Source organism: Salvia hispanica, chromosome 2 (genome assembly GCF_023119035.1).
Source record: "Salvia hispanica cultivar TCC Black 2014 chromosome 2, UniMelb_Shisp_WGS_1.0, whole genome shotgun sequence".
Taxonomy (NCBI): domain Eukaryota; kingdom Viridiplantae; phylum Streptophyta; class Magnoliopsida; order Lamiales; family Lamiaceae; genus Salvia; species Salvia hispanica.
The window spans coordinates 3,682,574-3,704,813 of NC_062966.1; the positions used below are offsets into that span (position 1 = coordinate 3,682,574).

The window sequence follows — 22,240 nt, forward strand, 5'->3', positions numbered from 1 at the left end:
GTAGGCGTAAGAGGGCTAATCTTGAACCCTCAAGGACAAACGATAGATCTTTTGTAAACCAATACGAATACAACATTTGAATACGCAAATTAGTTTTAACTGATTTCGTCACATCTGTCCTCCGTATGATTTTTGTTCTCATGGTTATCATTGCTACCTATACACAACTCTCACTTAGACCAACCTTGTGGCCAATTTTTCAAATCTATGAGCAATGAGATGGTGATTACTGCTCTCATATACCTTAATCAGTGACTGAATTGTTCTGCGTATAACATCCTTTTTCTGGTCCACAGACGCGTGCTTTGCCTCATCAACGGAATTACTTGTATCCCCGACAGACGAGCACAGGTCTTCAATCCAAATCTCAAGGAATGATGTTTTCTATATGAAACAGATAATGAAACAGTTATACTTGGTTCAAAACAAACGAAATACACCTTTCAAATAAAAAGAATGTGCACTTAAGCAGGCAACTCTATGAAACATGACCACATTTGTACAGCAGCAAACGTCACTCGTCTTACTTTGACAACTAAATCTTGTATAGCCTGTTGATCACATTTTGAAGTAAGACCCAGTAGATGCAGCATAGTTGAAGTTAACTGCAACAAACAAATAAACACCAATATAAAAATTGTAAGCACAAATATATCCATGTATTTTGAAAAGCATACAAGTTACTGATGGCCAACTATGGCCTGTGGACAATCAAAATGTTAACAACAGATATTATCCTTCAGCAAATTTAAGTACATTCATATTAATAACTCAGAGAAAAAAACAAAGTTGATAAGAATTTTTCACGCTGACCTGCTTTTCCAGGGCAATCCGGTATTTGAAGTTAGAAGGTTCTGATATCTGATCTGATTTAAAATTCTCAAGAACATGCTGCACACTTTTTACAACATCATAATATGATTTTCCATAATCTGCAAATCAATATAACATAAGAAAAAACTTACAAATGAAAATACAACCAGATCAAGATAAGGATCGAAGATCCACTGAAAAGAGAGACTGAATCTCATGATACTAAACATCACTCAAGACTGTTCTATAAGTTGCTAGAAGAAAAAAAAAAATTAAGCAAAAAAGCAATTAAGCTTCAAATCATTTGAGGTATGGTTTAACAGGCCATGCTGAGCTGGTCTAAGATTTAACCCAAAAAACAGTGTAAATAAAAACTACCAGCTCATTCCCTTTGTTTTATGGTAGATCCAGAATACAAACAATTTTCTTTAATACAATTTTCGCTAATTAGTATTACAGGAAAAAATGCTTCATGAAAACAAATACTACAATAAAAGAAAGGGTAAAGGAGTTGGAAAGAGGGAAATATTATTAACGTAGATTCATTCTAGTTAATAGTATATAACTACTAATACTCCACCATTTATAGTTTCTGGTACAGCCAAGGCAGAGACAGCTTGTATCCTTATCTTAAAATTTGAGGAATCCCGAAGTAGCAACAAAAGGATACTGAATACAGATGAGGACCTGCAAAATATGCAATTGAAGTCTTAGAATATGCAATCGCAAATTAGAATGGATGAGCCATCCAAATTAATAACTCAATTAGATGCCTACGAAGTCTGCCCCAGATGCTTCTAAAGTTATTGCAAGCAACAAGGTTCACCACAAATTAGTTATCAAAGCAAAACAGTCTGCAAAGACATGTTGACACTTGCTATATTTGGGAAGTAAGACAAGGAGTTTTTATTACTCCCTCCGTCCCAGAATAGGAGTCCAATTTAGTTATGGCACGGGTTACTAGAAATGTAAAGAAAAGTGAGTTGAATAAGTTAGTGGAATATGAGACCCACTTATATATTAGTTTTATAACAAAATGTGAGAGGAATAAGTTGGTGGAATGTAGGGCCTACTTACCATTCATGGTAAAAGTGAAATAAGACTCTTATTGTGGGACGGACCGAAATGGCAAAACAGGACTCTTATTGTGGGACGGAGGGAGTAGTATGCAATTTTCAAAACAAGACAAGATCATGACATCAGATATGTGCCATTAAACCCAACAGACATTAGAGTCAGGACATATCTGGATTATCTGCAATATTAGTATGATTATGATTTATGACAAATGGAGAAAAAGTATAAGATTAAAGAAAAGCTCATTCAATAGCCACACTAGAGAATAGTTTTACAACAATAAGTTGCACAAGACAATGATAGAAATCAGATCAAGACGACTGCATAACTTGCAAAAGTGTACATATCAAGAAAGGAAGTTTGTGGACTAGAAAAGAATAGCATAAAGAATATAACAAATAAGATTGAAAGGATACACATATTAGCAGGTGGTGATAAACTTTCTACACTAAGCAAGGTGGCAAACAAATGGCATTCCTGTCAGCATTCAATTCTAAGTATATCCAAAGCAGCAATGAAGTCACACTACATGTCTACAACTTTGAGAATCATGATCTAGCATTTAACAAATATAGAATTCAAACAAACTTTAGTAGAGGCCCTAACTTTAATGATTTCTTCAGCAACTCATTTCAACCCCCCTAATCACTGAAGTTGAATTACAGTAATATGATGCATACTCGATAAACTGAAAGAATTTGAGTTCTTCCTCGTTGATTAAACTTCCAATTTCATGCACAGCATGTAACTCGAGTCTTTCCATCATCTCCAATAAAACAACTACAATAACAGATCACTCACCAATCCATGTCTTGCAGCTTTAAAGACTTGTTCAGAAATAAATTGCTCAATGCATGACATACGTTCCACTGAACCTGTTAGCAATGCTCAGTTTCAAGAACAATGATACAAAATAAAAAGAACACAATACTAATCACAGATTTCACTTAACCTTAACGTTTCCAGTTGTGACGCAAGAAAGAAAAGCCTGCACCATCTGATCAAGCCAATCAAAACTCCCTGAGGAACTTTGACCTGATTGTGACCTTTCTTTTATATGATCCTTGAATCCTTGTGTGCCATGGTATTCAATTTTAGAATGCATGGAATCCAATGGATCTCCATCAACAGGTACATTCTTTGTAAATTGGATAGATCTTGCAAGATTTCCTAGACCCCTAACAGCATTTGCTTTTACCTGTACCACATATAAATTAAAACATGATTATAAAATAGGGCAAGAGATGCACCGGGAACAGGTGCTGGGAAAATTTATGCTTTGAGATATTAAAACCACATTACAACTGCCACTAATGAGCATATTATAACACCATACACCTGTGGTCTATGCACATGTATTATGTAGGTTTGACTGCTCCAGAGAATAAGAACGATGATATTTATGTTGACGAAGAATATACAGCTTTCGGTTAAGGAGATCATGAATTCACAATAGATGGGACATGAGAAAGAAAGGGCATGTAAAGGCCATCATAAACTCACACAGGTTGGGACATGCAAAAGAAGAGAGCACTAGTTGGGACATGCTATAGCAAGAGCACACAAGTAACCAGATAGAATCAGCTCCATTAGATGCATCCTAAGGTTTGTTAATCAGATAAGAAAAAGAGAATTTTAATTTCCCTAAGTTAGTTGAGGCTTCATTCAATCATTAAAGTGATTAAGATTTCAGCCTCTTAGAAAAATGTTGCACTTGGCTCTGTACCTTGTCATTGTCCCTGGCCAGTCGCAACATACTATCTACAAGCAGTGATGTGGATTCAGAATATTTTGTAGATCCTGTCAAGGTATGACATTAGATTGGAAAAAAATCAAAAGTTTCAGTGAATCAAAGGTAGAACTCCAACAATGCCCACCAATTGAACCTCTTCCAGCATAAAGTGCATCCAAGCAATGACTAAGAGAATCGCATATGTTCGCTAGCGCCCATGAAGCCGTAATACGAACCTGGAAATTACAATTAATACATTCATTTGATTAGAAAACATAAAGAAAGAAATCTCAAACGAGACAAGGAAACTCCCCCATTCAGAATTCAATTTTTAATTCATGCAAAGAGATGACAACCAAGATAGTTCAACAATATAATAGAACTAAGACATCAATTTCAAAAGTCAAGAGAAAGTGGGGTTTAAAAATGACTAAAGTCCAAAATTGGTCTCATATATTTACCCAATAAAAAACATATTGTCTAGGACCAAAAGCTATCACACTTGATGTTCTACATTGTTCTTACAATAATGATGTGCTAAATGAAACTACAGAATTCATGAATTGATGCTTGGAGAAACTATGTAAGTGCTTAATTAGTGCTTAATTCAGTCAGGGTCACTCCGGAAACGTACAAAGCCACTATTGAAAAGCCAAATTTCCTACAATTGTTCAAGGAAAAATGAGCCTGGTAAAGGTTATACTGAAAAAGTGTATGTTGTAAGCAACCTACTCATTTCTTTCATTTGGTGTATGAAATCAACTAAACTAACCGAGAAAACATATGCAAGATATAAGAAGCATGTCAACAGAAGTGTTGGAGATTGTACATGACTACATGTTACACATAAAGTTATGCCAGAAGGGGAAAGGTCAAAGGTGCAAGTGTGGCCATGCCCAACACTTTTGCTTTTTACTAATCTAGTTTATTATTCCCTGTGTCTGCGAAAAAATGCCCCACTTCACCATTTTCGTACATCCGCGATTTTGAGTCCTATTTACTTTTTTGCATTTTGAGTAAATGGACCCTACATCCAACTAAATCAGTACATTCACATTCTATTATAAAACCAACATACAAAAGTGGGGCCTACATTAATTCCACTCTCTTTTCCCCATTTTCTTAAAACCCGTGGCGAGTCAAAATGGGCCTATAAATGACGTACAGAGGGAGTAGTCATTATCATTTTAATCAAATTATATTTAGTTAAATGCTATGAATTTCTTTTTCCAACTTCAATAGATATGATCAGATTAGTACTTAGTAGGACTCATGACGAGAAGGACTCGTCTAGGATTTATCTTTGAGGAGAAGTCCGCAACTAATGCTTGGACATAAGAGAATTTCTCTTCTAATTGTTTGTGGCTATGGGGAACGAAGAAATGGGGGCTGAGTTAATTGATGAATTGTTTGGTGTCGTAGAAAAGCCACAATGTACAATGAAACTGTTACTGCGTGAGAAGGGCTTGGCTGTGGACCATGAGCGGCACATACAGAGGGTCATTCCATCGTAAAGAAGGTAACAAAAGCCCATCTGGGAACTGCGTCAAGAGCAAGCATTGGGCATTCGCCAATGGAGATGGGACATCCTGCATGTGCAAAAACTATCTAGCAAAAACTATAAAAGGGAACAAAATCTCATGGTTCTTTTCTTCTTCTTTTTTTAGGTTGTTGATTGAACCCCGTTCACCAGAAAAAAAGGTGATAAAAAAGAATTAGCTACAAGCCATTTGGTGAAATGTCAAAGTTTGAAGTATATCATGTATATTAATGATGGTAAATAGAAATTTTAGTATATCATGTTTTGTTAAAGAGTCTAAGCATCTCTTCCATGTTCTCTGCACTTAGAACTTAACCCTCAGAACAAATAGTATATTTGTTTACTACTTCCTCCGTCCCAAGGAAGATGATCCCTTCCTTGGGCGACACTGGATTTTATGCAGTTTTATTTTGTGTTCAGTGGAGAGAGTATAGTAAGAGAGAGTGAATAAAGTAGAGATAAAGGTGTTTCCAATTTTAGTAATGGGTATCTTGGTTGGGGCAAACCAAAAAGGAAAGTGGGTCAACTTGAATGGGATGGAGGGAGTACGTGAAAAGTGATCATGACTCTGGAGTTGGACTAATTATGTGTGTACGTGTTGCGTATGTGTTTCCGTGTGTGTTTGTGTGTGTGAGAGAGAGAGGATAAGTCAAAAGATAGGCAAGAAAAGGAACTAGGATCAGAGGCATTAGAACTTACAGAGACCAGTGAATGACGAGTGTTGCGCTCAGCAGCTAAGATGAACTTTTCCAGGACTTCCGCTCTGCAAAAGAATGAACTTGAGTATATCTCAGGTTACCAGCACAGGAAACTATGAGACTTACCAGCTTTTGTTTACCTATGGTATATTTGTGGGAAACATCCAATAACACCAATGGCTCGGCAAGCAGCTGACCGAACTGAAGGAACCTCGTCATTTAGTGCAGCATTAATCTGCAAAGAATAAATGCAAGAATGTAAATGAGTTTAATCAGCACTGTCCTAACTTGCTATTAAGGTACATAAGTCAGTTGATGGCTGAAATTTTGTGGATTTACTGCCATCAGACAAACATGTTTATGTAGTTTAATGGTTAGTCACAAGTACAATTCTGTCTCAGCATTAGAATTTAAAAATATAGCAAAAGATAAAAAGTACTCCATCCACGAAAAACATGCCTAATAGTGGTACTTAGGTAAATATATGAATGAATTGAGGTTGATAATGAAGGAGATTGGGTAGTGTCCTAAAATAGATTAGGCATACTTTTTTGTGGACAGGAGAAAATGGAACGGTAGGCATTTTTTCATGGATGGAGGGAGTAAGATTTAAGCAAATGGAACAAATTTTGGTAGACATGTCAAATAATCCAGGAGTTCTAGAGAGCAGGAAGAACAGGTAGCTACAAGTTTACAACAGACTTACTGAAGATACAATTATGTATTCCTGTTTGTCCTCTGGAAGGGAAATGAAAACAGGAGAAGTCATTCCAGCAAAACAGGTCACTGATGCAGCTCTTACCTATCAAAGAAAAGGAAAAATGAGATCCACTTGCACAACTTAAGGAGTTTGTGATTCATATAATGAGTTGCATACATCATGATATGCAGCTCAACACCAAACACTAATGCATTCAGTGAATCAAGAAGCTAACAAGAGTACATTAACCTCATATTGAATAAATGGAAAATAAAGAAAAAAAGGAGAAATACAAAATCCTCATAGAAACTATCAGAAAAAGGTAGCAAGGTAGTTCTCAAATAAATCAAGGTTCGACATGTCCAACTACTTTTTTTTTTCTTAATAGTCATTACTAAATTTACTTATAGATATTTAATGCATTTTATATTTATTTTTTATTTTGAATTTGCAATGTCTCATTTTGCAATATAACGAACCAAAAATATATCATCCATCCACAGAAAATTGCAAAAAAGTAGGAAGTAATTTATTTTTTATACTGGTTAGTTTAATTTAACATTATGCATTCTACTAATTAGAAATAAATCTCTAGGAGCTCATTTTCTTAAGAGGTATTTATATCATTATTTACTTTATTTTTAATAAAAAACATGGCCACAGTTAAAGACTTGAAGAAAATGAATCTTCTTTCAACTAACCATCGCGGAAGAATGATTAATAACGAGAGGCATATGCTTGATTGTTGCTTCCAGCCACCTCTCACTTGCTAAGACATATGTTTTAGAATCATCAATAGTTGAAACAGGAATCTCTAAACTGTATGATGGAGCTGATGAGATTGCCTTCGTTTTCACGTAGTCAGACATAAATGGACTATCAAGTGATTTATCAGTTGAAATATCCTCAGTTCCTTTAAAGCCAGAAATAGCCCGAAGACTTTCATCCAAAACCTGCACGAAGGTTAACAAGTTCATGAGTCAAGACTCTAGAAAGTCACTTTTCATCAGAGATACAGAAAAATAGCAAATATTGACTTTTAACAATGCTGCATATAAAGAAGACAGGACAAAGACTTAGCTCCCACACCAAGCTCTAGTTAAAAAATTTAAACTAATACTGAACTAATAAATTAGCACAGAACACTCTGCATGTGAGAAATTGATTGAATAATGATAACAAAAGCACATAATACGTGATTTGGCTCAGTTGAGACGTTTAAATGGAAATACAGAACATAGGAGATAAAGCAATTTTGTATAAAGAAAAAAAGAAAAGATTGCAAAAAATGTCATTCAATTAACTAGAGTGTTCAACATTGTTATGTCACCACACCAATCTTAATTAAATAGCCAATTATAATATAGTACTTCATCTATGCGAAACTTCTTGTGCTTTGTTCTCTTTGAGGATTTTCTAAATGGCAGTTGTATTTCCCTAATGGAGAAACAAGTATCTTCCCTTGCTGATGTACAGGGTAGCTTTAAGATATGAACCTGAAAATTCTTACTCCCTCCGTCCCCAAAGAGTATGAACTATTTCCTTTTTCATCCGTCTCTAAAGAGTATGAACTTTCTAATTTTGAAAAATTCAAACAACATACTACCCCTACACATCATTTTATTTACAACTTGTACCATCACCATTAACACTTATACCATTATAATAATGTGGACCCCACTCTCCACTAACATTATTTCCACTACCCTTTCTCTCTCTCTCTCTCTCTTTTCCCCTTATTTATTAAAACCCGTGCCGAACCCAAAGTTCATACTCTTTGGGGACGGAGGGAGTATTAACTACAAAGGTAAAGTGTACCCAAGAGATGAGGGATACCGAGCGAGGAACAAAAATTGACTGATACAGTAAGAGGAAGATCAGATACTGAGCGAGGAACTAAAAGCATTTGAGACATTGAGGAGGCTGTTGGATCATTTAAATGTGCTGAGATAATAGAAGATACTAAGAGAAAATATGGCATCAATGTCGAAAGGAAACAAATCCACCTTGACAGAAGCAGTAATGACTCTCTCCTTCAATGGTGCAGCAGTCTGCTCACCATTACCTCTCCATAGTCTTGAAGACTCATCAGGAAAGGAACCCAATACTCCATAAATGATTGAGGAAATTTGTTCCCAACATAAGGTTATTACATTGGGATAATTATGAGACAAAGATTTAAGAGCCTGCAGCAAGAGCAAACAATTAAAACATTATAATTGTCTGACTAAATCTGAACCAAAGAAACAGAGGATACTTCACACTAAAATTATTAAGCTCTACATTTCAAAAGTCAGAGTAAGTGGGTGCATATGCCGTTATTGTAGTTAAGCACAGAATGCAAAAATGTAGAAGCATCCATAGACATAGAGGATGGTAGAGGACGGCCCGTGGTAGAACAAGAAAAAAACTAGAGAGCTGAAGGCGTACGGCATGTGTGCCCATAAAAAAAAGGAAAGTGGGCTACTAAAGACTTAGTAGTGGTATAGAGCAAGCATGGTTCAAACTCAGTATAATCAGGCAATGGCAAGCACTCCATTTGATATCCGGGGATCAATAGAAAGTAAAGGAGAGGCATAGACAAAGAAAAGTAATAGCAACAATCATTCATGTTAATGGTTGTTCACAATGATTAGTTCAAATAACTAAATTTCATGTCCACAAGTTGTCACCAGTATGCAATAGTGCATTTTCCGGAAAATTGAGAGTTGGGCATGATACAACATAATGCTCATGTCATGTGCACCTCCGAAAAATAGAAATAGATGTTAGTTTATTCAGTAGAGAAAAATGTCACCTGAAGTGCTTCTAAGCTTATTGACGGGGTTGATAATTGTTCGGAATATCGAAACAAGGTACACAGAACTCCAGAACTCTGGCCTTCAAAACATCCTGGTCAAATATTATAATGCAAATAAATCAATTAACCCTGAAGTAACATTACAATTCCTTAATCAAAAAAAGTACAGATGATAAAAGAAGATCTAAACAAGGTGAAGGTGTATATAAAGTACATATGATAATTTTACGATGTTTAACTAAATACTACTCCATTCGTTCCATGTTACTTAATTCCTACTCCATTTTGAATTGTCCCACACTATTTGAGTCATTTCCCTTTTTAAGGCAAAAAACAATACATTTAATATATCTTACTTTATTCTTTGTCCTACTTTACTCTTTTTCTAATTATCTATTTCATTATCTCTCCTATTTTATTCTCTACTCACTTATCTACTTTATTATCTGCTCTACTTTATTCTCTCTCCACTTCCTCACTGAACACCATTTTCCTAATTCTCGTGCTCAAAAGAAATACCTCAAGTGAGGCAGGACAAGGGGAGTATTATTTTACATATTATTAATTTATTTGTTATTTTTTATTTTTATTTTACAAAACAAATGATAGATTTGGCCACTGGCCGTCTTGGTCGCCTTGACGTGGTTGGTCAATTGACAACATCCATTCACCGAGGCGACATGGCCAATTTTGAGGAGAAACATCGATGCATGCTCGAATTTAGGCGTTGGCTTCGCCTTCAAAATTTGTCACCAAGTTGCCAACATACAATTTTATGGTCATGCACAACAGAGGGCTTTTGAAGATTTGGTAATGGGCTTAAAAATCCCTAAGGTTTCGCCGTCCTTCGACATCGACATTGGTAGTTCCAAAGATGGATGTTAGTTGTATATTCGTTGTTGAGTGCAAAGAGATTAACAAGAAAACCGTTCCAGACAGGTACCCGATTCCAAGCATCCAAGAGATGTTGGACGAGCTTCACAGTGCAAATGTTTGGGTTATCATCGTATCTGAGTTGCACCTATTGAACCTGAGGACATCACTTAGCATTTGAAACTCATTTCGTCCATTTCAAGTTTTTATTTAAGTTATATGGCTTAAATACTGCATTGGAAATATTTCGGTCTGCCATGAATGACATTTACGTCCACGCCTACGTATTGTGCTCGAGGTTTTTATAGTATTCTGGTCTACAGTTGTGATTGGAGGACCATGTGTGCCACTTGCGTGCTATTATGACTATGTTACTCAGTTCTGGATCATATTGTATCAACTGGCAGTGTACAGAAAGTTTCAACTATCTCACGTTAGCTGTTTCATACAACGGTTGAAGTAGTATGTGGGTCTAAAAGGTTACTACCACTGCTTTATTAAGAGGTATAAGCCTGCTAGGGCATGCTCTCACATAGCTCTAGTGAGATGTTATTACTAAGTTGTATAGTCATAGGTGGGCCTCAATTCTTACTCATCCCTTTATAATTTCTACATTGTGTTTTTAATCAAATTTCTTTGTAATGAAAAGATAAGTTTACAAAGAAAGTTATCCTTATCAGAATTCAACTATAAAATCACATTTGGTTCCAATAGTATTTTGAGTATTCTAATTCTACCCAAACTTTTCAGTCCTTTCATCTTTAACTGAGTTTGGGGATGGGGAACTAGGAATCGAACTTTATATAGTTAGGGTTGCCACTAAACTACAAGGCTCGTGGAACTACATACTCAACCATATTGTACCAGAAAAGATCCATCAAACATGATGGTGTTACATGTACAATTAGTATTATATTACCAGTCAATTCTATTTGTAACTAGAACTAAGTATTATTCCTTTTCTTGTTGGCATTTCCATCATAGATAGACAGCCCTGAGACTATATGTATGCAGTTTTGTAATAATGATAAATTTATCATTGCTGTCTCTCCTCAACTTATTTTTCTTGAGGAAGCGGTCCTAATTTGAGAATAGCGGACAGCTACAAGCCCATTCATATCAAGGACAAAACAAGAAATCAACCAAGGAACAAGGAAATGCAACATGGTAGGTGTTGAATTATGGTGACATGCAACAAACCTGCTGAAATTTCTCCTAACAGCATATTGTTTACATGCATTGAGGGAGACACAGAAAGAGCCCTGGTTAAGCAAACAATTGCCGCAGCCTGCAAAATTGGAACCAAGCAAAGATATCAATTCAAGGCAACAGTGAGTATAGAACAGGAAACTGCACATCAATTGGAGAAATTCTTCTGCATAAATTTATGCTCCATATAGAATCTTTGAGAAATTGACTGAAATTTGCACACATGACAAATAAACAAACTCCACAACCCAAAAGAAGCCAGAAAATGGAGCTTGATACTTACCAGTAAGCTATTCCGATCATTATGATATGGAAACCCCTCTTCAACTGTTGACTGGAGGGAAGAGATAACCCTAGAGAGCAGCTCAGGAGGCATTCTTGAATATCTATTGATTGAAGAACAGTTGGACCCATTTGAACATTTAATTGATGCATTTGTGAATCACCACTAAATGCTAATGCAAGTAATTCTAATAAGAGGTTCCACTTCTGTCAACTCTCCACTAAGTGACTTAGGACCCCCATGTCTTCTTTCCAGAAAAGCAAGAATACAGAATAAGGTAACAAATTTTCTACCAAAATTGTGGTTCATCAGTTCAATAAGGATAAAAGCTAAACACAAGTCAAGCACAATGAACTTAGGCCTTCATTGTTTTATTGTATACAAGACTACCAAAATTTATTTATTGAACACCCAAGAAGGCATGAACAAAGAACAAGTTGTGATAGAACATAAAAATAGGAGCATAAAGCCTTCACTAATCATAGAGGCTTCCGAAGAACTGGTAAACCCATTGTTTCTTCACATATTCAACCTAATATGGTTAATCTAAAAAAAGGGACAAATACAATAGAAGCAGGTGGGAAAAAATTTAAAAGTTCTGAAGCTAAAACTTACGGTGTGGATGCTATCAAAAGCATTAGGATTTTAAATGACAATGCCAGCAATCTATCGCTGGTTTCGTGTTTGATTACATACAATGTACCTGCTCAATATAAAGAATATCCGTCAATCATACTGTGGTTCTTAGAGCATCATAGTTCTAGAAAGGCTTAGTAGGGAGAAAAATCAGATATACTCAACATGTTGAAAATTATTTGCAAATTGGACAATTTGTGAATTTAATCGGAACCAAATCATCAATCATGCCTTAATATGATCATGCCTTAATATGTAACCTAACCTTATACCAACCATAATCCACAAAATTTGACTAAAATTCACTTTTATGTAGCAAAGACATCTGATGTGTCATCACGTCGCTGAATTCTATTGTTGGAGTTGGCAAAATTGGAACTACTTGCTAAAATCATGCATAAAGTGACAAGACAAAAGTACCAAGCAAACAAGCAAACGAACTTTTAAATCCAAATACCTGAATGAAGTTGCATCAAGATATGCCCAAGAGAGCTTGAAAGTGTGGTAAATGACCCATGTCTTGAGTGCTCCTTAAGTTCTGCTACCTGTAGGGAAACAGAAGCAGGCCCATCCAACATTGCCATAATAGTAGAAGCAGCTGCAGTCCGGACCTAAGAAAAAGTTTACAGCCTTAGTAGTTAGTACAGAAACTCAAATAAGGAAAGATGAACACAATTTACCCTATATGACCAGAGTGCTTGGATGAATAAAATACAGAGATTGTTGCATAGATATTTACAAAAGATATATAAAAATAAAAAGAGCAGAGGAATGGTTCGTTTGATTGACAACAGCAGTCAATATAATGAAACCTTTAATGAAGGGTCGGAAAGAAAGCAGCTCATCAAAGTAGTGTCATATTTCCTACATAAAGATAGAGAGTAAATAAATTATAAGAACAAAACAAGTAGGACAAGAAATGTTTAGTGAACCCAAACCCATGAATGATTCATATACCATAGCATATCATAAACAAGAGATGGAGGAGAGCATCTTAACCTGTGTTGTAGCACATCATTGGATGGCAAAAGCATTGTCCACTGGGCTGTAAACAATTTCGGATCAGCTCGGCTGAGATCCTTCGAGCGAAATTCAAGGGTTAGAGGAAAGAAATAGATAACATAGATTACCAATTTAAACAAATAAGTTTTGCTGATACAAATTCTTGACTTGGAATTAATAAAGGTTAATTTTGAGAAGAGTCATCTACAAAATAAAGTGTAGTATTTTTTATCTGTCTAGAAAATATGGAACTATTACAATTTAAGTAGCAGTGTCTTCATATATTTACATATATAAGGGTCTCAATTGAAGTTCTCTACTTTGTGCAATTCGCCCATCAGAAATTTTAGCCGTGATGGTGTTCGGAGGGCTTTATCCTAAGTCCACCTAGTGGTGGGTCGATACGATATATCGTATCGAAAACGTTGTATCGTGTATCGTATCGAAAATATCGATATGAAAGAATTTCATATCGTTATCGCATCGAAAGTTTTCGATATATCGAACTTTCGATATAAAAAAATTTCATATCGTTATCGTATCGATATTTCGATATATCGTACCGAAATTCGATATATCGTTAAATATCGATATATATCGAAAATTTCTATATATATCGAAAATAAAATATCGATATATCGAAAATTTTCGATATATATCGTATTTTCGATATAAAACGATATATCGCGATATAAGGAAATTCATATCGTTATCGTATCGAAAACTTACGATACGATATCGTATCGTAACGAAAATTACGATATATCGAAAATTTGATAATTTTTCGATATTTTTCAATACGATACGAGCGATATATCATTTTTTCGATATTTTTCCCCAGCCCTAAGTCCACCGAAACATTCCTAGTTTGCATCAAGTCAGATTTAGAGTGGATCAGTTATTTGAAATAATGGCTTGAGAAGACAACAATGCAGCAGCTGCAACTAAAGGTGTTACTAGGAAAGATTTAAAAAATATACAACAAATATACAGCTTGAGATTAAGATTGCAGTCACTAGTCAGATGGTTTATTTGGCACTCATCTTATTGGTGAAAGACAAAGAGCTGAGCAAGAATAGGATCCTCAATTGGAGGTTTCAAGAAACCATGCTTGCAACAAGCATGTTCAAGAAACATGTGCAGATGAATTTCCATTGACAATGAAAGGGGTATGGTTCTTTTCGGTTCTTTTCCCTCAAGCTACGTTCAGTTGCACATGGTATCAACAATGAATGTATTCTTTTTCAAAAACATCAAGTACACAATCCTCAACCAAGCTAGGTTCAATTGATTATTTATTACTCCCTCCGTCCCGCTGAAGATGACACGTTTTCCTTTTTAGTTTGTCCCAACTAAGATGACACATTTCCTTTTTTGGTAACTTTCTCTCTCCAATTAATACACTCAAACCACTTTTTCTCACTCCTATTAAAATATCCATCTATCTTCATCTCTCTACTTTAATACCTACACCCACCTTTTCTCTCTCCAATTAAACACTTTAACCAATAACTCCTAAAACCCCGTGCCGGCTAAGCAATGTGTCATCTTAGTCGGGACGGAGGGAGTAGTTCATAAAAGATGGGGTTACATCATCTGCCAGCCCCTCCTCTGGCGATGGTAATTCAAACATTTTTTGGGCTTTGTTATTCTAATTCAATCTAAATAGCTGAATCGGTCCCTGATGTGTTTTGTTGTGAAATAATAAGGTTGCATGGTATTCCAACTTATATTGTTTAATATAGAGAGCATGTGTCTTAAGCTTTCTCTGGAAAAACTGTTCAGGCTGGAACCAAGTCGAAAATGAGCTTGGCTTACAATCCATGATCAAATGCTAGAACTTTCTAATTTGGTAGTTTGACTGATCATGTTGACACTTAAGGTAGAAAGAAGATGGCGTTTCTAAACAATATTAGAAAAGGAATGATCTACATGGCCATAAAATTTATCCTGCACAACTAAAGAAGCATAGGAAAAAAACAATGAAGAGAAAATGAACTAACCTGAACACAAATAATTGCAGCTAATCTTGCCTTGGCTAAATATGCTTTGCTGTTATCGATCACTGATCCATCATTATCACTGCAATCTGAATCAGACGAAATAAATTCATGCATAGAAGAAGCTAGGCTCTCCTCGTGTCTACTCTGTTGATTTCCAGCAACCTTTTTTCGTAAGTGTGGAGGCCTATAAGGGCTGCTTGGCCCACTTTTAGGTTGATTTGATACTTGAAAAGGCATGTTTTGGCTAGTCGACCCAACTCCCTTCATGTGATTAGTTTGTTGATTCATAACGGGTGGCTTGTTTACAAGACCACAGGGGAAGAAGATTCTCAATGATGCCACGAAGCCAGCCACCTAAAACATTTAACACAAGGATAATTGCAAAGCATCTTGTCCAAACATGCAACCAATGTATGCCATAGTCTCTTACATGTTCTGCTAGATATCCTCTAGGCTCTGCAAGAACTAAGTGCAGACACTGGAGAAGCTCAACATAAAACCTGATCAATATGTTAACACCATTAGATTTCTCAAGAACAAATTCTTCAAACAAAAATCTGATTAGAAAGGAAGAGAAAATTACTTGGCAACAGTATTATCCTCCATCAAAAGACTCTTAGAAGCCAAGCTGTCCATAACCTTTCTCAGGACCTACAAAATCGCTAAACAATTAAATAAATTCCGTGTTGCTATTTTAGCCAGTTTTTTCAAGTGAACTACAATGGATACATACCACAACTGTTGACTTCCAGATTTCAACTGGCAAAGAAGCACCTACTCTGGAGTATACTTCACCAACCATGGCAAAAGCAACTGTTAGGACTTCGCACGCACCTCTGGATACTGAATAGTTGTCATTAAAATATGTAGAATGCTTTGAGTCTCCTTGAAAATACTCAACCACTTCAAGAACAAAATTCAGCAGTTGCCCATTTTCAGAGAGTGAAGCAGATGTCTTATATAAACTGAAAAGTAACCTGAAAATTGAATAACTAACAGTTTGTTAGCCATAGGTGATGTATCTACTAATTTATCGGCAAAAAGTGCAGTTGATGCAAGCCAAAGTCAGAAAATTTTGTGAACTAAAGGAATAAGAGAAAGTGAAGTTTTAAAGTTCGAAAGAAAGTTAATGTAATAAACTTAAGCAGCTTTAAGCTAATGCTAAGACAAAGAACTAGCAGCAAGCATTCCCAGAAATGAAACACTGTGCCAAGAAAACAAGCATCCTTTAGTATGACTATGCTAATTACATCATCTAAGCATGTGAAAGAAACATTTCAGGGGACATGTGATAGGAATGAAAAACTACACCAGTATTGGCCACGGGTTGTTTACTCTTGTCAAAAGATGGATCGAGGAAAAGGTTAGCAATTGAAGGGACAGATACATATTTAGAAATGTATATCTAGCTATAAAGATGGTATGCAGGAAATAAATCTGTAATCAGCTTAGCTGAGGGACAATATCATTAATCTAGTTGGGGGATAACATTGTCCCGTGTTGTGTTCTCCGTTTTATTCATGCTCTATAGGTCTAGGAGCAACTCTTCCTCTCATGTGCCCTGAAACTACAACATTATGGAAAGAAGAAGGGGAGGGAGGATGTAGAGAGAGGAAGAAAAATCACCACACCTTAAACTTTCTAAGCAATCCTTGGTGGGTTTGATTAGAGCAGCATTTCTGACAATAGCCATCTCTGTTTCAACATTTCCAAGGAAAACCTGCACTATCCTCTTGAAAGAGTCATACACAAGGGCCCACGTTGTTGAATTCATTTCGAGCGAAGAGGAATGACTGATTCCATGGATCTGCAACAAATGAAAAAATTCAGTTGCAAATGTCATAAACTTGTTTGCAAAATCATGATGGCCAATTAATTTTTGTAATACAAGCTCATAACCTGTCTCATTTTCTTTTATTGTGATAAGAACATAAAATTGTTTCTTAACTTCAAAAATTAGTTATGCAAATTCATATGATAATCATTGACAAAACAGTGCCGTTTTAGCTAAACTCATCACAGCAATGCTACTTGGCCAAATGAAGTGAATGTTGAGGGTCAATTTTCTAACTTCAGCCTCGAGACGAAGTTGTTCTGAGCGGAGAGGAATCGATAGGAAATCATTAAATGAGAAGTTACCAACAATGGTTGAACATGAGGGACCAAACTGCGATGGAAGCTGCACAGGATACGGTAGCTGATTAGGATGTTCACTAGTAGTTCGTGACTTGGTTCCAAGTGTTAATTTTGATATGACTTACGGTAGCTGCGTCCAACATCACATTTTCAAAGATAATATTTTTATTATAGAAGCCATTCACGCATCTTCAGATTCTAACTCATTAGACTAGAAGAAGACATTTCTTAATCTACAAGGCGAGCAGAGAAATACTTACTTGTGGTACCTAGTTCAATTATGCACAATAGCCACAGAATATTTTACGATCCTACATATGCAAGGTGGTCGAGAATAGCTTAGGTAATAAAGTAGAGCGATTTAGGTGACTGATTTGAACGTACTTAATGGCAAACACAAGTTTTATATTTGCTTCTCATTATGATAATTATCCTTGATCATTCCAATAATAAACCTACCTCCAGGAGATCATTCATGTTGCTTTGGCTGCTCAATAGATCTGAGAGGTGCTAATGTGTTATAACTCTTGTATTATACTGATTTTTAATTCAACAACTTGTATAAAATGAGTTGAAATCCCTAATTTGGTAAGAAGGGGGAAAGTGGAAACGAGAGGCTGAGACTCAATAAGTTGTTCTTCATCACTCTAATCCTCATAACAACATCAAAAGTAAAGCACGATATGAAAATCCAATCCACAACTACAATGAAAGATGTACCAGTGCAGATAATTTAACGAAGGTGTGAGTAGCATCTTCAATTCCTTGTTGATAATAAGAGAGGTGGTCGCGAACCAACTCCAGCAATAGCATAAAGTCGGATGTGAGCTGCGAGTGCAAGTACAAATTATGAATCGGCAGGAAAAATGTTGGATGAAATCAGATTTTGTGAGATCGGAAGTTGCAGAGAGTACCTCGTGCGGGGGCAACTGCGGCGCAGCAGCAACGAGAGAGTGGGATTGGGATAAAATTAATTTGTCAAGGAGGCGGACAACGGTGGCGCGAGGAGGCGAGGCCGAGTTTTCGTCCCTGAGAGTCAGAAACGCCGTTCTCCATGACTTCACCGCCGATGACGACATCAGAGCACTGCTTCTTTCCCTCGTTTAGCATTAGCTTACAGTTTCACTACTACAGTCTACACCAATCATACCAAATTAAAAATAAAAAAAATTAAATATGGAATGGATTTTTATCATGTACTCCCTCAGTCCACTATTAAGAGTCTCGTTTTTAAATAGCGCGGGTTTTAAGAAATGTTAAGAAAAGTAGTGGAGGAAAGTTAGTGGAATAGGGGTCCCACTTGTATATATTAGTTTTAAATGATATGTGAGTGGAATGAGTTAGTGGAATGTGGAGTCTCTTTACCATTTATGGTAATTATGAACTGAGACTCTTATTATAGACGGACCAAAATAGAAAAACGGGACTCTTATTCGTGAACGGAGGGAGTAACTCAATATCAATCTGATCTAATCTAAATTTAATCAAAAAATTATTAGATTTTTATTGGGTTTTGACATGGACTCAAACTCAATAACGTTTGATCCAAACCCATTAACTTTAGAGTCGTGTCAAAAAATTTCAGTTCTACCGTTAGCGATTCTATTCGAGTTGTCACAGCTCGATAATGACCGAACGTAATAATATTACACGATTAAAACTTGATATTTTACGATAAAATCTTATATTACGCAAAATTTAAATAATAATATTAAAGCATAATATTTTTAAAATAATTTTAACGGGAATTGGTTCCGGTTCGAAACCGGAATCGACCGGTCTTAACCGACCGATTTCGGTTTTAGGATTTACCAAAAATTAAAATCGGTTAACTAGTCAACCAGTCTAGTTATAACCAGAACCGACCGAAAAAGCAAACCTAACTTGAATATTTGAGATAAATTTTACACTTATTAGAGAGGACAAAACACGGGTCGAGGCTCAGCTCATTAGACCGAAAGGGAAATTTGGGCCCAAATATTATTTGATTATTTATGCGGCGAGCTGGAGCCATATGAGTCATATATATGTTTGGATCGGACAGGCCCGACCCATTATCTTGCTGGCCCACTAGTTAGTAAAGACATTGGTTCAGATAAATTTTGACATTCCTATGACTTCTATCACTTATTAATTGTATATGTAAAAATAAATTTTGTCCATTTAAGAATATACTCCCTCCGTTTCTTTATAGTTGAGTCATTTTTCCATTTCGGGAAGTTTTTTCATAGTTGAGTCATTTACGTATATAGTAACTTTTTTCTCTTTTTTACTTTACTCTCTCTTACTTTATTCTCTATACTTTATTCACTTTATACTTTATTTTCTCTACCTTTTCTTCTCTCTTACTTTTTTATCTATTTATTTAACACACCCAACATTCATTTCTAAAACTCTGTGCTGAAAAGTTCTGCCTCAACTATGAAGAAATGGGGGGAGTACATTTTCGTAGTTTGTTCTTCACAAGATCAACCTTGAACAAAGTAATATAAATATAAATAAATTAATTCAAAAAAACTTGAAGTAATTACGGTCCTCAAAATAAAACTGTTGCTTTAGCATGAAGAAATTGCTGAGGTTATTTGTATTAATTTTTATTAAAGTTAATGCATATGAATACTTTAAACCTTGAATTAGAAATGACTTTTGACTGTATAGTTATGTAGTATGTCAATTATTATCACTATTAAATTGCATATATTCATTTAATCACCAACAAATTAAGCAAATTCAAATTAAAAAAAGAAGTTGGTGGATGAATTTTAATAAATTAATTTAAAAGAATAATTAAAAGATCTTATGTTGGGATCGGCGCTTCTAACGACGTAACACCCAAATAGCTTAGCAAATTGGCCAACAAACTGACCTACAGCTCCTGATGCAGCCGATATAAAGACGAGTTCACCCTTTTTCAGAGAGCGAATCTCGTAAAATCCAACATATGCAGTGATACCGGCCATACCTTCACAAAATGAATCGTCAAAATATGTAGTGATAGACACAGAAAATTTCAATTAAAGATTATTACTTAAGTCTAATACTTTTGTTAGCGATGCGTGTATGATGTGGTTATGTATTATTATTGTTAATTACCTATTAGGCAGAGTAATTGATACTTGGTCGCTTGCTGTTAAAACTCTTAAAATCTTGTCCCACATCGACTTGGTAATGATCCTAACTCCTCTATATAAGTGTGGATTGTTGGGGTTAGATGCCCCTTGCACAGCGGAAGTCATGCATAAACAAATAAATCAAATTTACAGATCTATTTGACCGTTATGGGATCAATTAATCACATATTAAACAATCAATTGCACGCTAGAACACATATAATTCACAAACAAAGAATAAGAACCCTAATTCATGAATTTCCTACGGTTTAAAATTACCGATCTGATTCTCCAAAGAATCGACGATTGCTTGCACCTTCTCCACAAGATGTTTTTCGTACTCAACCACGAATCTTCTAATCTGTATCCCGAACTCAGATAATGACCTTTGGGTGGGCAAAGCTTGTCAGAATCGAAAAGGGCTTGATTAGGGATCCATGGAGGTTGGACTTGGGCCAAACCTGTTGGACTTTTACTAATTAAATTGAGCCCCAATTTAATACAAGTCCGACAGAATATTATTATCAACCACTACAGTAAAATAATATTGATTGCCCGTCCAATCCCAAATTACGAGTAATTCGGGCTTTACCTCTTTAATTTATCATTTCTCGTGTTAAAGATATAAATACCCATTAATCAATTTAAGTCTACTATTTAATTTTAATTAATTAATATCTTTTTCCAAGAGTTGTCTAGTTTAAAATCTTTATTTATTATTCTAGAAAGTTACTTACTTGTAAAACAAATGTACGTTATTGAAACTCAATCATAGAATAGTCAATTTACAAAAACAATTAATGAATACGAAATATTAAGAAAATGATTAGAAAGGATTCAATGGCATTTTTAGTGTAACAAAAAAATATATTAATGTGAATGAATTCAATATGAAATATAACTAAAAATATTATAATTATGAAAAAATTCAATAGAATTTGTTACCAGAAAAGTAAATGAATTAAAAGAAATAGTTCATGCCAAGTTTTCTACTAGATGATTAAAAAATAAAGTTAAGTGCAGATTTAATAAATCGTTTATCAACTTAATATAGGGTAGTGGGTACGGCCGTACGGGTGGTGGTGGGGGGGGGTGGTGGTGCTGGGATGAATTGAATTATTTGAATATTAAATATTTGCTACCGTTCCATTAGCAAATTTCTGCGTTTTGGACAAATGGAATTCCCTCTCCAGCTGGAATACACTACCACGAGGTTAACGGGCATAAATTCTTTAATATGGAAAATTTGAATACTATATAGGGAAGTTCTAGAGTGCTGCTACCTCTTAAAATAATACCACACTATCATTCTTAGTCAATCATTTGTAGATGTGGACGAATAATAAGGTGTCACGTGACAAAAAAAAAAATTTCTGAAAAAGACGGCCAACAGTATTTTGTACACTATACAACAATTTTTCTTGACCAGCAATATCCAATACGCTATACAGCAATCTATAGATTGTTGTGTAGCGTTTATAATATTGCTGTATAAGTGGTGTCACAGTGTCACTTTAAGAGCGATTGTCATTTTAACACAAACCTACCCATATATAAAGCATACGTAACTTAAATATCCCATCATTTTTCAAATCAATTGAAAATTGAGTTTTCATTTCCAGGAGTTC

The 22,240-nt window shown here is 35.4% G+C and overlaps 1 protein-coding gene across 2 annotated transcripts; it reads right to left on the bottom strand.

Annotated features, from left to right (window-relative positions):
• Window positions 1-81: 81 nt before the first annotated feature.
• LOC125205557 (HEAT repeat-containing protein 6-like) lies at window positions 82-18,649 on the bottom strand. 2 transcript variants are annotated; one of them, XM_048104585.1, is made up of 27 exons: window positions 18,417-18,644; window positions 18,223-18,330; window positions 16,998-17,173; window positions 16,100-16,343; window positions 15,950-16,017; window positions 15,797-15,866; window positions 15,367-15,720; window positions 13,361-13,440; window positions 13,174-13,225; window positions 12,819-12,972; window positions 12,341-12,428; window positions 11,726-11,828; window positions 11,434-11,521; window positions 9,358-9,452; window positions 8,567-8,746; window positions 7,262-7,513; window positions 6,567-6,662; window positions 6,001-6,095; window positions 5,862-5,925; window positions 3,768-3,858; window positions 3,617-3,690; window positions 2,843-3,088; window positions 2,692-2,765; window positions 1,394-1,500; window positions 814-932; window positions 528-605; window positions 82-384 (listed from the first exon to the last, which is right to left on the bottom strand). In XM_048104585.1, the coding sequence occupies exons 1-27, from the start codon at window positions 18,579-18,581 to the stop codon at window positions 175-177; spliced, it is 3,531 nt and encodes a 1,176-aa protein (XP_047960542.1). In that variant the 5' UTR covers window positions 18,582-18,644; the 3' UTR covers window positions 82-174. The 2 variants fall into 2 exon arrangements, 1 of the variants encoding a protein (XP_047960542.1); XR_007173774.1 differs by lacking the exon at window positions 82-384 and having other exon boundaries at window positions 1,443-1,500; window positions 18,417-18,649.
• Window positions 18,650-22,240: the final 3,591 nt, after the last annotated feature.

Bases quoted from the DNA above. Each gene is read 5' to 3' on its own strand.
- LOC125205557 (XM_048104585.1), bottom strand. From the start codon at position 18,581: ATGTCGTCATCGGCGGTGAAGTCATGGAGAACGGCGTTTCTGACTCTC. The intron at 17,174-18,222 runs GTACATCTTTCA...CATTTGTTGCAG, and splicing joins TCGTTAAATTATCTGCACTG to ATCCATGGAATCAGTCATTC. The intron at 606-813 runs GTCAGCGTGAAA...TGTTTGTTGCAG, and splicing joins GGATTGCCCTGGAAAAGCAG to TTAACTTCAACTATGCTGCA.